This window comes from Physella acuta, unplaced genomic scaffold (genome assembly GCF_028476545.2).
Source record: "Physella acuta isolate Inbredline_101_S28 unplaced genomic scaffold, ASM2847654v3 ptg000031l, whole genome shotgun sequence".
Classification (NCBI taxonomy): domain Eukaryota; kingdom Metazoa; phylum Mollusca; class Gastropoda; family Physidae; genus Physella; species Physella acuta.
The window spans coordinates 227,805-245,521 of record NW_026731551.1 but is presented as its reverse complement, the minus strand read 5'-3'; the positions used below and the strand labels follow the sequence as shown (position 1 = coordinate 245,521).

The window sequence follows — 17,717 nt, the reverse complement described above, 5'->3', positions numbered from 1 at the left end:
AGGGTAAGGTTAAGGGTAAGGGTAAGGGTAAGGGTAAGGGTAAGGGTAAGGGTAAGGGTAAGGGTAAGGGTAAGGGTATGGGTAAGGGTAAGGGTAAGGGTTAGGGTAAGGGTAAGGGTAAGGGTAAGGGTAAGGGTAAGGGTAAGGGTAAGGGTAAGGGTAAGGGTAAGGGTAAGGGTAAGGGTAAGGGTAAGGGTAAGGGTAAGGGTAAGGGTAAGGGTAAGGGTAAGGGTAAGGGTAAGGGTAAGGTTAAGGGTAAGGGTAAGGGTAAGGGTAAGGGTAAGGGTAAGGGTAAGGGTAAGGGTAAGGGTAAGGGTAAGGGTAAGGGTTAGGTTTAGGGTTAGGGCTAGTGTTAGATATAGATTCAGGGGATTGATGCTGGGGTAAGGATTCAATATGGGGAGGGTAATTTGCATCGAAATGGACAGGGTGTAATTACTGCGGCGGGGGGGGGGGAGTTGTAATGTCGTATTAGGGGAGTAGGTAGCGATGGCAATTTCACGAGGACAAACATACTACATATATATAACCTTCTGAATGCAATAGAGACACATTAATTTTTAAAAGCATGAAAGTTTAAAAAGGTTTTTTTACCAAGGTGCCAACTGAGATTGCACAGGGTAGGTCCAGCATCTTTACTATGTATGTTGTGGAGGACAGCTCAACGTACTGAATATTCTGCCGTAGCCCGTAGAATGTTTCACTTGGTCCCGTGTCAACAACTAGACTTTTCACGCTGTAGTCACTACAAACACTGCACAGGCCAGAAGTTTTATTGTAGCTGAAGGCCACACAATTTCCTTCACTAAGGCAGGTTAAAGAGCAATCAAGTTCAGATCTTTTCATCAATACAACACTGTCCACGGCAAAGATTGTTCACCAAGCACAGCACGAGTAACAAAAGCTTAAAACACATGCTGTTTTTCTTCTGGTAAAACTGTTAGTCACTGTATGTAACAAAATCAATCTGTGAAGATTTAATATTTAAAATACATTACTTAACAGAAAAAAAAATCATTAAAATGTAGAGAAAAAAGTTTTATTGTTAGTAATATGTTAAATACAGGTGATATATATATATATATATATATATATATATATATATATATATATATATATATATATAGTACTTCTATTGGTAAGCATACTTATCAAAACGTTATAACTTAGAATGCTATAAACATGGCAGTTCCAATTTAGTCCTTGAGTAGCAATACTTTAGACTGTTCGTTTCAACTTCAATAGATGTAACTAAAAAAAACCGTTATTACACTCATCTGTTGGGAATCAATTCAACAAAATGATCGTTTCAGGGGCGTAAAATGTTAATAAAAACTGAGTTTCCCTAGGGAATGGTTAAAGACTGTTGCTTCCGTCGTTTCAATCTTTCTGGTTTGATGATCTTAGCGGCCCATTAGTTTTTATTATCTTCCATCAGTGGCACTTTGGATGTTTGCAGCTAAATCAATAGAAACGGAGATAGTTACGTGATATATACTTCACAATGGTAACAAATATATAAAAATGATTTACTAACAAGTAAATTATTTATAATTCAGAATAGCAACATAATCGTACATATTTACAACATCTCAATACCACTAAATAGAAAAAAAAGTAAAATAAACATTACGATAATACATTTTTTTAAATAAGAAAGTCAAAAAATAATATGTAACATGTTTTTAAAAAATAAAAAAATATACAAGGATCGGTTAAAAATAATTGAAATAATTTTAATACATTTAGCTTGCGCCTATTGTAGCATAGCTTAACAAAGTACATGTATATTTCCATTCTTAAAGCATGAACATGACCAAGAAGAATTTTAGATGTTAAGACTATCACTAGCTTTTGTTATCTGGCAGCCTCAATGTGCGCACCGACAAACCTGTTCTACAATCAGATAAAATTGTTTTACTGTTGTGTGCGTTAGGTAGACCGATCGACTCAGTGGGTACGCTGATCTGATGAGGCGTGCGATGGCACGGCATCCTTAGCACAAACATGACTGATTAGGCGTGCTGAGAAATGTAATACTTCACACAAACTTGGCTGATTTGGCGTGCGGAGAAATGTAATACTTCACACAAACTTGGCTGATTTGGCGTGCGGTGAAATGTAATACTTCAGACAAACTTGGCTGATTTGGCGTGCGGTGAAATGTAATACTTCACACAAACTTGGCTGATTTGGCGTGCGGTGAAATGCAATACTTCACACAAACTTGACTGAATTGGCGTGCGGTGAAATGCAATACTTCACACAAACTTGGCTGATTTGGCGTGTGGTGAAATGCAATACTTCACACAAACTTGGCTGATTTGGCGTGTGGTGAAATGCAATACTTCACACAAACTTGACTGGTTTGGCGTGCGGTGAAATGCAATACTTCACACAAACTTGGCTGATTTGGCGTGTGGTGAAATGCAATACTTCACACAAACTTGGCTGATTTGGCGTGTGGTGAAATGCAATACTTCACACAAACTTGGCTGATTTTGCGTGTGGTGAAATGCAATACTTCACACAAACTTGGCTGATTTGGCGTGCGGTGAAATGCAATACTTCACACAAACTTGGCTGATTTGGCGTGCGGTGAAATGCAATACTTCACACAAACTTGGCTGATTTGGCGTGCGGTGAAATGTAATACTTCACACAAACTTGGCTGATTTGGCGTGCGGTGAAATGCAATACTTCACACAAACTTGGCTGATTTGGCGTGCGGTGAAATGCAATACTTCACACAAACTTCGCTGATTTGGCGTGTGGGGAAATGCAATATTTCACACAAAATTGGCTGATTTGGCGTGTGGTGAAATGCAATACTTCACACAAACTTGACTGATTTGGCGTGCGGAGAAATGTAATACTTCACACAAACTTGGCTGATTTGGCGTGTAGTGAAATGCAATACTTCACACAAACTTGACTGATTTGGCGTGCGGTGAAATGCAATACTTCACACAAACTTGACTGATTTGGCGTGCGGTGAAATGCAATACTTCACACAAACTTGACTGATTTGGAGTGCGGTGAAATGCAATACTTCACACAAACCTGACTGTTTTGGAGTGCGGTGAAATGCAATACTTCACACAAACTTGACTGATTTGGCGTGCGGTGAAATGCAATACTTCACACAAACTTGGCTGATTTGGCGTGCGGTGAAATGCAATACTTCACACAAACTTGACTGATTAGGCGTGCGGTGAAATGTAATACTTCACACAAACTTGACTAATGAGGCTTGCTATGAATATAACATACACTTTGAACTTCGAATGTAACGTCTGTTCATGGTATGTAAGTATAAAGCGCACACCTCACAGTAGCCTATAAGGGCACGGGGTCGGACAAAAACCTCACATGTTAAAAAAAAGATACCAGCTACACCTATGTGATGTATCCGTCTATTGGGTCTACGTGGGTGTCCACACAAAATTCACATCAATATTCGGTGGATTTAGGGCAGCATATGTAACATTCAAATCCTGCTTTATAATGTAATTAAGAAACTGAACATCCGGATATTATTTTACTAAAGTGATTGTCAACGATTTATTTACTATCTTTAAAATTAATTTACACGAAAGCCCCATTCACATTCAGTTATTTAAAAAAGATGTTATGACAAAGAGGCTGGGTTAATCTTGTTTACGTGTTAACCTAGTCAGTCTTTACTGTTCACTCCCGTGTTGTGTGTTGTGAGTTGTTACGCCCTTATTGTTACGTCGAGTTTGTGTTAGTTTACGTACATTTATTATTCAAGAACTGATGAAGTCCCACTTCAACGTTTTGATGTTATCTATCAGATTAATCTACGAAAGATTTGTTGTTATAATATTACAATGCCACTGTATTCTGAGTTCAAATCCGGGTTCTAGTCAGTAGAACGCCCTTAACCCAGGGGTCGGCAACCTTTTAAAGCGGAAGAGCCAAAAGTTACAATTTTCAAAATTTCCCTGGTTTTAAAGAGCCACTAACATTTTTTTTTATTTCAATTTTTTTATTTTTTATTAAGATTATTAGTATTTGTGCAAGGAGCTGGAGAGCCGCATCTTGATATCAAAAGAGCCGCATGCGGCTCGCGAGCCGCAGGTTGCCGACCCCTGCCTTAACCCCATCAAGCTCTAACTTAAGTTTGAGAAAGTAAGGGCCGGGCATAGAGCTGAGAACACTGTCTATTCCTATTCATATGCCGATGTCACAGTAGCAGGTTAAATCTACTTCACTCCCTCCATGGGCCGTCAAGTTTAAAAAAAAGAAACATTATTATTTTATTTATTATATTCTAGAATGTATGTGCATGCTTATGTGACACAGTGGAGACTATTTCGAACAGACATAGATTTTCGTTTGAAGATAGTGTAGATACTTTATCTTTGTTTTATTGTTACACATTTTGTAACTCTTTCATTTCTTAATGTTTGTTACCGGTTTGTGGTTGTGTTTTACGTTCTCATATACATGATCATTATCTTTTCCTTTTTGTGCCCAAGACAGATGGGACAGCTAAAGAAAGCTCCCTCCATGTGTGTCGGTCACCGTCAATTTTCCTGGCAGTCCCCAATGACAGTTCTGCCTAGGCTATACCTTAATAATAACATCAGGGGCGATAATTGTTCTAATAGAGTGTTAACTCTTGAACGACAGAGTTCATTCCCTTAACTTTTATGCTGTTTTCTATGATTTTCTAGGCTGGCAACATTCCTCTTTCCATTGGGAACCCATTCCATAGTTTTCATCGCGATATTAATTTCTTCACTTCTCTTGGAATGTCCGTCCGATTTCGACACGTAATACTTTATTGTGTAGGAGAAAATCTCTTCCAACTGTACATATAAGAACAATAAAAAAGAAGATCTTACAGAAGTTGTTTTCAATAAAATTAGTAATAATGTGTTTAATGTTGTTGTACTTGGTAACCTAAACATAATTGTTTACTTACCATATAAAGATGATCTCGTCTCGTTCTTGTTGTCAACTTTGTGCTAGTTTTTGTACGAGTATAAAAAGGCGTGTAAAAGTGTGAACGTCCGCCTCACTCCATTGTTTATTGATACCCTATAAAGTTAGTCGAAGGTAGCTTTTTATGTATAATATTAGAATGCCACTGTATTCTATGGTTTGTGTGTTCTTGTGTCACGTTTCAGACTTGTTAGAATAGACTGTGACTCACGTTTACCTTGTGAATGGTGTAAATAGTTGAATACACTTTTATTTTGTTGATCTCAGCCATACTTGGTTTTCTGTAGGCCCTATATATAGAGCTTTCTTACCTGTATGTGATTGTGATTGAAATTTCATCTTCTTGACTGCACATAAGCGGTGTGTCAGTGTGTTTGGCAAGAGAAGTGAAAAGTACACCCAACTATTGATAACTTTCTTTATTTGTATTAAAAACCAGATTAATTTTACATGGAGCAATGCTAAATAGCAAGGATGTAATCAAAAATATATTATCTTTCATTTGAGGACCATGATTTAAATCTTTCATAATGTTGACCTGTGTGTCTCTGTGTACTATGTTGCTGCGTCTAGTAGTTTTACAATGTTGGGATGTATAGCTTCGTCTGTTTTCATACATTAGCGCACCTTACTGGCAGGACAAATCAATTTTAAAACGTAAAAGAATTTCAGATACATATCCACAATGGTACGACTTGGTCTAATGGTAGAGTTTGAATCCTGGTTCCAGACAGTAGATGGTTCCTCAAACCACCCAGCTCTGACGAGTAGCAAACTCACGTTAGGGAAAGTAAAGTCGGCTGAACACACAACCCTTTTATATGCTGAGGCTACAGAAACTTTGGCATTCAACTATATTTTCCATGGACCGTCAGGTTTGAAAAGGGAGCTTCACTTTACTTTTACATCTAATAAATATTAAATTAAATATGTGTGTGCGTGCGTGTGTGTGTGTGAAAAAAATTAAATATTATGGACAGAACGATTTAACAAAAGAGAAAATTTACAGAGAAAATAGGGGAAAAAGAAAAAAGGCTTAAGAATTTAAGTACTTTTTTTGTTTGAGTGTTAGTAATAAGATATAAGACTATTGTGTTTTGTTCAAACAAGGTAACTTTTTTTTACATATTTAGATAATCAGAATTTTAAGTTTAAAATATTGTTCCATGCTTTTTAAGTCTTTTAAAATATGTCATTAATACAAATATTGCAATATTTCTATGTTAATAAACCGGGAGTGATCTTCCCTAAACTTTCTCGAATATTCTTATATAACTTGGAATATAGACATGATTTTTAATTACTTAAACTTTTAAAAATAGAATAGAATCTTATAGAAAAAAGAATTGCGCACCAAGCGAACAAAAAAAAAATGTGCATAATAGTGCGCAATATTATTAGTACTTTATAAATTTACATGCGTTTTCAAAGAAATCGGAAATAGCGTAAATTAGTACTTCCGGTCAACGGAAATTACTCTAAATGTGATAGAAGGTAGAGAATTAGATCAGTTACATACATGTGAAATTTCATTTATCTATCTGAAATAGTACTCAAGTTATAGGCTTTTGAAAAATTCAAAGTTGAAAAACTACCACTTCCGGTTATCGGAAATCGCTCAAAAGTTGATACGGTTCTACGATTTTGATAAAATACTTATATATGAAATTTCAGCAACCTAGCTGTAACGGTACTCAAGTAATCGTGTTTACACACACACACACACACACACACACACAGACACACAGGCATACGGACAAGATTGCAAAATTATGTTTTTCCGTATCAGTGAGATGTAAAACGTCGAAATTTGTAAAAATCTCGATTTTTTTTTTTGCACGATTACAAGACTTTCTCTATACTTCGTATATACGAGAAAGTAAAAATGTTAAACTTTCTCAACCACTGCATTGGATTAAGTGATATTTCTTTTTTTAAATATGGCATTGACAGCGAAAATTTAACTGAATTCTGAGTTGAGAAAAGCTGCACACATATTTGTGGTAAAGATATAATTTAAACGTAATTTATAATAGAATTAGGATAAGGATTGAGGAAAGGGTTAGAGTTAGGGATATGAACAGGAATAGGAATAGCGATAGGGACAGGGATAATGATAGGGATAGGGATAAGAAATGGATAGAGATAGAGATAGGGATAGGGATAGGGATAGGGATAAGGATAAGGATAGAGATAGGGATAGGGATAGGGATAGGGATAGGGATAGGGATAGGGAAAGGGAAAGGGATAGGGATAGGAATACGAATAGGAATAGGAACAGGAACAGGAACAGGATTAGGAATAGGAATAGGAATAGGGATAGGAATAGGAGTAGGAGTAGGGGTAGGAGTAGGAGTAGGAGTAGGAGTAGGAGTAGGAGTAGGAATAGGAATAGGAATAGGAATAGGAATAGGAATAGGAATAGGAATAGGAATAGGAATAGGAATAGGAATAGGAATAGGAATAGGAATAGGAATAGGAATAGGAATAGGAATAGGAATAGGAATGGGAATGGGAATGGGAATGGGAATGGGAATGGGAATGGGAATGGGAATGGGAATGGGAATGGGAATGGGAATGGGAATGGGAATAGGAATAGGAATAGGAATAGGAATGGGAATAGCGATTGGGATAGAAATAGCGTTTGGGATACGAATTGGGATAGGATTAGAGTTAGAGTTCGTGTTAGGGTTTGGGTTTGGTTTAGGATTAGGATTGGGTAGAGGTGGGGTTGAGTTTGTATTGATAGGTTTCATTTTTTTTCCCGGCTACTTTTTGTAATTTAAATTTTAACCACTTACTAAATAAATTAACTTTTATAATTTGTTTCTACGTTTTGAAGTATGGTGATTTATAGCACCTTAAATAAAAAAGTAAGTGTACATACTTCATCAATTCTTAAATACTTTATAATTTGGCAAAACTATTTCCATTAAAACATCATTTTCAGAGGCCTGGTACGTTTTAAAATAGACGGACAATTTGAAGTCGTTAGCAGATATCACCATATTCCAGATATTTCACCATAAATATATATGTGTATATATATATATATGTATATATGTATATATATATATATATATATATATATATATATATATATTATATATATATACAAAGCGTCTATCTCAAACAATTCGATTTTCTTTTTTTACATACATGAAAAGCCAGTATGATTCCCCATAATGCCTAAAAATATAGAAATCTGTAGAATGATTATCGAGATATAATCAGTTGAACAAACAGCCTATTATTTCAAGCGCTAAAAATCTCGGCGAAAAACGAATAACACTATATTTGTCAGTACACTTTTGATCGGAAACGCAGTCGCACACCGCAATCACACAATTTTACAGCACAGCAGTCACAGTACTTATAAGTATAAGTACCGGGTGACCCGGTTGCAGCCCTTTGCTCCCCAGGGGCCATAAAGAAGTGATGATGATGACCGGGTGACACAACGGCTGCTACTGGTACGCTGGCCTGATGAGGCGTGCTATGAAATGCAATAACTAACACACTTTGGATGATCAGGCGATGAAATCGATGGCCTCGGTCACAAACCGTATAACTCCGAAAATGTAAATTTTACAGAGGAGACAAAAACTGATTATTTCATTCTTGATCGCTTTAATTTTTTTGTTTACATGTGCGAAGAAACTCTCTACCAACTAAATTGTAGAGTTTTAAAATGAATTTTGTTAATATTTTCAAAATTATAGAAGGTTTTAAAAGTTAATCTATTTGCTCGTTCTAAATCTCTGGCCACCAAACTGACTATCTTCGCGCGCAAAAACCCAACCGTTTTGAACCGAGAATTTCTACCTCGGCCACGTTCGTTCGTTTTGTCCAAGGAACATGAGTACGTTATATTTTTAAAAGTTTTTTAATTATCGTTAGCACTTAATAATATAAAGAATATAATTTTGGGCTCATGTTTTATTATTTGAGTCTATTCTACTTTATGAGTTTATTTTTTTAGATACAAGTTTTTATTTTTACAAGCTTTTATTTAACTCACTTCCTCTGTCTTTCGTCAGTCGTCAGTCTGTCTAGATCTAAACGCCCGAGTGAAATTGCATGCACTTTTACCTGACAGATACTGTTCGTAGTTGGTACGTGGGTCAAGACATGAAGACAATGCATCATGACTTTCAATTTGACTTAATTTGTCGCCTGATTAATTTTTTATGAATTAATAAAACATTTGACCAAATTAGTAGGCAGTTCTATCTAACTACTCTACACGCGTCATCACGTTCAAAGCGCGTCATCACGTTCAATAGCGCGTCATCTCGTTCAATAGGCGCGCAATGGTTTTAGTCATGTAACGCTATTGCAAAATAAAAACATGTAAAGTACTAAATAAAAATTTCATAAAAAACGTTTTAATAACAAGCTTTTATGTTATAATGCACTAAAAAGGAGAAAATAAATTATACACTACTATTTAAATAACTATAAAGAAAAGCGTGGATCTCTTCCTAAATATTAGTAAAGGTATCCAATGGACACTAAAGTGAACCACGCTTTTCTTTATAGTTCTTTAAATAGTAGTGTATAATTTATTTTCTCCTTATTAGTGCATTATTTCATAAAAGCTTGTTATTAAAACGTTTTTTATGAATTTTTAAAAATTATTTTAGAAATGGACATAAGAAATTCACACGATTAAAAATAGTTTTTTTGTTTATTCTTTAAAAACATCACACGAGAAAACGTTAAAATTGATAAAAAAAATTAAAATGCGGCAAATCACCATAACAAATGTATATTTATAACTTGCTTGTAGGAGCTCATATTTGACTGCTTTTATTTTTCTTAATCTTTTATACAACTTGTCGGCGGCTTGGGATGGGTTCTTAAAAATGCGACCTAAGTTTAGCGATTGCTGACTATCTGCTAATTGATTTTGAAGTAAATATTAGCATCAGGGTTGTACTATAGTATCTGTCGCATAAAATTCTTGAGAGATCAAGTTGGACCTATAAAAGAGGCTGGTTTTATTGTATGGTAAAACTTGTGTGTTGAGAGATGCTGGTCTGTTGTGTAGTAAGACTGGTCAATTGAGAAAGGTTGATCTCTTGTGTGGTAAGATTGGTCTGTTTAGAGAGGCTGCTCGTTTTAGAGAAGTTGGTCTGCTGTATTGAAATAAAGGTCAGTTGAGAGACTGGTCTGCTTGATAAGACTAGTTCGTTGAGAGAAGCTGGTCTCTTGTATGGTAAGACTTGTAAATTGATGGAGGCTGGTCTTTTGAGAGAGATTGGTGTGGTGTATGGTAAGATTGATCTACAGAGATAGGCTGGCCTCTTGTATGGTAACACTGATATGTTGAGAAAGGCTGATCTTTTGAGAGAGACCGGTCTCTTGTATGGTAAGGCTGGTCTCGTGTATGGCTGACCTGTTAAGAGGGGCTGGTATCTTGAAAAATATAGCTTATCTTTTGTTGGTAAGTCAGGCTGAATACATTTGGACTTCTGACTTTACATTACTATTATCATTATGTCATGATTTTCTCTAGTGTAAATGTTTAAAATTTCTACTTTATTACTTGATGACTAAACATTATGCTTTATTAATTAACAGTGTCATAATAACAACCGATTTTACTCAAAAAAGGAAATGATAAAAATATTACATAGAGTACATATGAGTTCTAGAAACATCACGAATTAATTAGATATGAACATAGATTATTTATTTCCACATATTAGTTATTTAGTTACAATTAGCATAAAAAGATCAGAAATAGACTCACAAGCAGATATTTTGGTATATGGTATATAGATTCAAGCAGAGAAAACAATTGATAATGACTTTAAAAATCATTAAATTAAGGAAATCGCGTTGTATTCTTCTGTTGTGCTTATGTGGAGTAAATGGCTTTATCATTGAATCTACTTCTTTAACTATTATAGTTGAATTTTTTAATTGTATCGGATGTATATATATATTTTTTAATAAATGTTTTATTACAATTTTTTTTTGTACCACTTAACACAATTAGTGAAGAAAAGAAACACATTTCGTCTGTATAACACATTTGTACAAAAACACATTGGTAATGTAAGCGTGTTTTATTTATGTAGCTCTTTCTACATGATATATTTGATTCTTTTTGTAGGTTTTCTTTAACTTGATATATAACAGTATACTATTTCAGTTATTTAATGATAACAAAAACGTATTTAAATTTAAATTTAAATTGTCAGTTTATTGCAACAGATTATTCTTGTTGAAAAACTATAAAAAAATAATGTTGCTTTTTTTTTGTTTAAACAATCTGTAATTTTTTTCTTTTTGTAATTTAAAATTTTATAAGCATTACATTTTTAGAATAAATAATATTTTATTTGTTTTTAATATTTATTGTATAGATTTTTATATGTTTATCAAATTTAGTGTTAGTTCTTGCGAAAAAAAACGACTTATTTGTAAGTACAGCCACAAGCTAAACTGTAAGATCAGCATACTGAACATTTCCTGACAGATTTAGATATAGCGCATTATTAATCTGTAGACGATGCGAGTAGCTGTACATAAACTTCCCATCAACAAATATGGCGTAGCTGTCAACTCTTACAAGGATGTGGACAACAAACGTTTGTCCAACGTTGAACGGAACGACATAGAAATAATTCCCTGATCCCCAGTTGCCGTTGACCATATGGTTTAATGTGACGTAACCAACTCTGGGTCTGAAGTGTAAAAGTATGTTGTTGTCGTTTTGTTTCACGTCAACTATAAAACCCTTGATATCGGCGTACACACCCCGAAGAACAATCTGTAGGGGGAAAAATAATGTTTAAGTGGGGGTAGGTTCCGGTTGAAAAAAAAACTTTTTGTACAAAACAGCAAACCAATTTTTATTTAAAGGCTATTAAAAGTACATGCATTTCCACTAAAAAATTCTGTTAAGATATTGGGTTACTAAGACAACGGCGGTCATATTGAAAAAATAACCTCTTCGTAGCATTTCCACCATTCCTAAAACGTTACACTTTAAGTCTGACAAACAACGAATTCATAATCTTCTACCATATTTTGGGGTAATCAGCTAGAAAGTTTAAGTGCAGATCTTCAACATTATTCTTTTAAAATTTTAAAATAGTGGGTCGGTCAAAAACACTAGATTTAATGCCCCATAATACCCCAAAATTAATTTTTTTTTTACCGGATCTAAAATTTGAAAATTCATAAGAAAAAGGTTTAAAGATTTGCACTCAAAATTGTTGACTCCACTCCGGGGGTAAAGTCGGGGCAGAAATATCGGAGTGGGAGGGGTAATTGACGAAGGAAATGTTTGAGACCACGGTCAAGCACATGATACCGATATTTAAACTACTGAATGAAACAGAGACGTATTAATTTTAAAAAATTGTGAATTTTCAAAACAAATTGACTAAATTTGAAAGGGTGATTCTAATTTAATATATATTTTTATACTAATTTATTTTATAGATAGCCTACATTCAAAAGCTTCGTCAAAAAGCATAATATTTTACAAAAAATAGCGTCTTTATACACATTATTCTCCATTTTATTGTGAATTGCATATCAGCAACGCTGTCCTATTTTTTTGTACTGATCTAAATACGTTTTAAAAATTAGTTACCAGGTTGCCAACTGAGATTCCACAGGATAGGTCCAGCCTTTTGTCTATGTTTGTTGAAGAGGACAGCTCAACGTACTGAATGTTCTGCCGTAGCCCGTAGAATGTTTCACTTGGTCCCGTGTCAACAACTAGACTTTTCACGCTGTAGTCACTACAAACACTGCACAGCCCAGAAGTTTTATTGTAGCTGAAGGCCACACAATTTCCTTTATCGTGACACATTCTGGAGCAATCAAGTCGAGATTTTGTTACTATAGAAGTTGACGAGCTTTCGTTACAGCCCGTGTACTTGACTTGAAGTCGAGAAAAGCTAAACATTTTTACAGGTTTAACAAAACAAAATTGTCCACGGCAAAGATTGCTTAGCTGACACAACACAAGTAACCAAACCATAGGGTACATGATATGTTGTACCATTATTAATGTCATCTACATTATTTTATAAAAATGAAAATTCGTGATGTTTTGGTTAATATGTATATAAACTATTACTTAACAGAAAATATAATTAAAATTATTAGAAACTTTGAGTTCACATAATAATTATTATAACTTGTCGTTTGCCCGTGCCTTTTATACTTCAAACGATGCATCGTTAATTAAAAGCAGCAAAATCAATGACTGTACTTGAATGTTGAAAATCAATTTTCTATTTGTCATTTGTTTCTATTTTTTATGCAAAGACAATTGCTAAAGTCAATTCTTTACATCTTTTCTCTCTTGCTCGTTTGTATATCTTAGCGCTGTTTATGATCTTCCATTAGTGGCACAATGGATATTTTCAGGTAAATCAATAGTAGTCAATAGTAAAAGAGTTGGCTGCATAAAACATGTTTTACAATAATAAAGCAGCGTTTTTCTTTTTTTTTTTTTCAAGATAATTTTTCCGATAAAAACACACGAAATTTTCATTTTAAATATTCATAGAAATGAAATTTTATTTTTTAGTTTCAATGGCAAAATGTGATAAAAGAAGAGTTAAAGTGACGATACTCATTGTCACATGAACTATATTCGTTGGTATTTTCATGCATTCTAGCCAACTTGAGAGTCTAGTATGGGATAGGTAATTGTTGTTTAGTGTTACTGATGTTATAATACAAATATTCTAAATTTAGTTCGGGTCTCTACTACATTAAAACACATGTGGTATTTATTTAGTGATACTTTACAAGGTTAGTTTAATGTAGATTGTTGTGTAGAATATTAGACAGCCACTGTATTATATGGTGTCCTGATGTGTCACGTTTTAGACTATTTAGTAGAGTTCACTCGTTTCTGTGACCTCGGCATTTATTTTCCCTAACATGAGTTAGGGACGGTCTTTTGACTTGAACCCAGATTCGAACTCGTTAAAATATCAATATTTTCTTATGACCAGTGTGGTGATGTAATGTGTATGAAAGGTGAATACGTGGGACGGATCGCTGCGTGTGTGTATGTATCATGTAATGAGACGCGAGGCCGGGTGTGTTGACGTGTATGTTGTTGTACGGAGTGAACGAGGGTACAAGGGAAGCGACTGGTCGGGTGACAGCGGCTGTGTTGTGAGCGGGAGAAAGGTGGTGTGTAGGAATGAATGCGGAGGGGGGGGGGGGGGGGGGTTGAAGGTGGAGTGTCAAAGCAAGAAGGTGGATTTTTGGGACTGGAGAAATAAAGTATACTGTAATAGCCTCAATCGTGTTGTGCTTTCTTTGATATTTAGACGCCCTCACAACCAGCGTTAACCAAATTAAAACGTTCTCATTTTAGTAGAATAAGCCATCGATTGATATTTTTTTCGAATTAAAGTTGTACATTGATTTTTTACAAATATAATAAGCATGAGCACTTTACTGGCTTAACAAATCAATATAACAGTGTATACAAGTTCCCAATAACCTATCCAAAATCGTACGTCTAACGATATAATTCGAATGCGGGTTCGAGACAGTAGATGGTTCATGAAACCACCCAGCTAAGATGGAAACCTAACAGACGTTAGGGAAAGTAAAGGCGGCTGGACGTAGTACGGTAGTGCTGACCACACTATCCCGTCGTATGCGGAGGTCACAGAAACAGATGAACTCTCCTATACTTTTCACATGGACCGTTAGGTTCGAAAAGGGAAGCTTCCATTTACTTAAATGGGTGTGTGTGTATGTGTGTGTATGTGTGTGTGTGTTTGTGTGTGTATGTGTGTGTATGTGTGTGTGTGTTTGTGTGTGTGTGTGTTTAAACATACATTTTGAAATACTAATGAAATATTACGGACAGAAAGATTTAACAAAGAAGAAAATTCGTAGAGAAAACCGGGGAGAAAGAAATAAAAGCTTAAGAATGCAAGTACTTTTTTTATTAGAGTGTTATTAATAAAAAGTGATAAAAAGGTTTAACTTTTCGACATTTAATAGCCTATGCAGTTAATAGTATTTCATTTCAATATTTTTTTTTCCTTTCAATATTTTTATGGAAAACAATTAAAAAATTTTCTATTTAACACCAAACTTACTTTAGGTTATCTTCAAAGAAAATATTTTGTATCAAGTTTCTTATTAAATCAAAATATGTCGACTTTTCTACATTAAAAAAAAACCCAATCATATTAGCAATATTGTATCATTTTTAAACATGTTTATCTTTTTATTCTTGCTCCTTGTATGGAGCTTCTGACTTATTTTCAATGGTTTGTTCATCGTTAAACAGTTGCCGAAAAATTCAATGAAAAATGTCAAAATAATAGCTAATATTACTAAGCAATCAGGTAAATCTGTATTGTGTCAATTAATTTAAGTTTCAACATTTAGTGATGGTTTCGCATTTTTATTATGTGTTATGAAGAGTGTATTTGTTTCACACCAATGAATTAAGCAATAATCACAAGACATTTTACAACAAATATCACAAAATTTAAAATTCAATATATTAAGAGTAAACATCATGGCTTCCGGATTAGGTAGCCAATTGCAATATTAATATAAATAAACATATTGCTTTGAATTAAATGTTTCCTGAAAACATTTGAATGTTAAGAAATATTTTTTTTAAACCAAGTTATTTTTTTTTATACTTTTAAACATGCTGTTTTATACTTTTAAATATAAAAAAAATTGTCAATGATAAGAATAATGAAATTTTTCTATGTCATAAATGTTAAACCCAAGTTATTTTTTCTTTATCAACCAATTGATTGGATTTAGTGATATTTCTTTTTTTTTTAATATGGCATTGGGATTAAAAGGTATGACAGCGAAAAGTTAACTAAACACTGAGTTGAGAAAACTTTACGATTCCCGCCACGTTAACATATCTCACGACAGAGGACGGGAGGATGTACGGGTAGCTGCACACATACTTCCCATCAACAAACACGGCGTAGCCTGTAGCTCTCGCGAGAATATGGACGACAAACTTTTGTCCAAGTGCGAACGGAAAGACAGAGAGCGTAGGACGGACTTCGGTCCCGAGTATGCCGTTGATCACGTTGTTGAGTGCGATGTAGTTGCTTTGGGGAAAGACGTGAAACGGCCTGGTGTGGTTGCTTTGGCAAAAGTCGATGTAGAATCCGTAGGTGCTGGCGTACACTCCTCGCACTTCAACCTGTGGTAAAGATAGGTTAGGATAGGAGTAAGGTTTAGAGTTAGGGATAAGAATAGGAATAGGAATAGGAAAAGCGATAGACAGGAATAGGAATAAGAATAGGAATAGGAAAAGCAGAGGAATAAGAATAGGAATAGCGATAGGGACAGGAACAAGAATAGGAATAGGAATAGCAGAGGAATAAGAATAGGAATAGCGATAGGGACAGGAATAAGAATAGGAATAGGAATAGCAGAGGAATAAGAATAGGAATAGCGATAGGGACAGGAATAAGAATAGGAATAGCGATTGGGATAGGGAAACGGATAGAGTTCGTGTTAGGGTTTGGGTTAGGATTATGATTGGGGACCAATTTAGAGTAGAGGTGGGGTTGAGTTTGTATTGATAGGTTTTAATCTTGTAATTTAAATTTTAACCACTAACTAAACAAATAAACGTTGATGATTTTTTCTTAATTTTGCTGTATGCTGGTTTATAGCAACAAAAATAAAAATAGTTTCCAGGGGCCTGGTTGGTTTTAAGTATAGATCAGGGGTCGGCAACCTGCGGCTCGCGAGCCGCATGCGGCTCTTTTGATATCAAGATGCGGCTCTCCAGCTCCTTGAACAAATACTAATAATCTTAATAAAAAAATAAAATATTTGAAATAAAAAAATGTTAGTGGCTCTCTAAAACCCGGAAAATTTTGAAAATTTTAACTTTTGGCTCTTCCGCTTCAATAGGTTGCCGACCCCTGGTATAGATGTATATATTATGTAATATATATATATATATATATATATATATATATATATATATATATATATATATATATATATATATATATATATATATATATATAATATTTATTTATTTATTTATTTATTTACGTATATACATATATATTATAATAATTATTATTATCACTGTTAATTATTACTAGTATTACTATTATCATTATTATTATTATTAAAATTGTTAAATTGTTACATTTACCAGGTTGCCGACTCTAACTCCACAGGGTATGTCGACATTTTTGTTTGTGGTATTCGAATTTGAGAGTTCAACATATTTGATGTTCTGACGTAGCCCGTAGAATTTTTCACTAGGCCCCGTGTCATAAACTAGACTTTTCACACTATCCCCACTGCACACATAGCACAGCCCAGAAGTTTTATTGTAGCTGAAGGCCACACAATTTCCTTCACCAAGGCACGTTCTGGCGCAACCTATTCGAGATTTTGTTACGAAAGAAGTTGACGTGCTTTCGTTACAGCCCGTGTACTTGACTTGTAGTGGGGTAAAGTTGAGGACTGTCACGGATTTATTGGTGCACATTTGCCCTTGGCAACAAATGCTCAGGCTGTACAATATAAGTAACCACAACAGAACACACATCATGTCCTTAGGAGCTCTGCTACTATTCTTTTAAAATGTGAACCGTGTATTACTTGAAATTTCAAACTCGAAACATATTAGATTTAGGAAAAAGGTATAATGATTATTCCCATTTGAAAAGATTTAAGCATTTAAGCTCAAGTTGATTTAAATCAGTAAGTGTAGAAAAGTT

At 34.6% G+C, this 17,717-nt stretch overlaps 1 protein-coding gene across 1 annotated transcript; it reads right to left on the bottom strand.

Moving 5' to 3' along the window:
- Positions 1–11,425: 11,425 nt before the first annotated feature.
- On the bottom strand, positions 11,426–12,811 carry LOC131941790 (galectin-1-like). Its single transcript, XM_059301307.1, has 2 exons — positions 12,590–12,811; positions 11,426–11,758 (listed from the first exon to the last, which is right to left on the bottom strand). The coding sequence occupies exons 1-2, from the start codon at positions 12,809–12,811 to the stop codon at positions 11,426–11,428; spliced, it is 555 nt and encodes a 184-aa protein (XP_059157290.1).
- Between the last annotated feature and the right edge of the window lie 4,906 nt (positions 12,812–17,717).

What these genes read in the sequence shown, in the direction of transcription:
- LOC131941790 (XM_059301307.1), bottom strand. Translation starts at nt 12,811, where the DNA reads ATGTGTCACGATAAAGGAAATTGTGTGGCCTTCAGCTACAATAAAACT. An exon ending in GAATCTCAGTTGGCAACCTG is followed by an intron (nt 11,759 to 12,589) that starts GTAACTAATTTT and finishes TTCCCCCTACAG; the next exon opens with ATTGTTCTTCGGGGTGTGTA.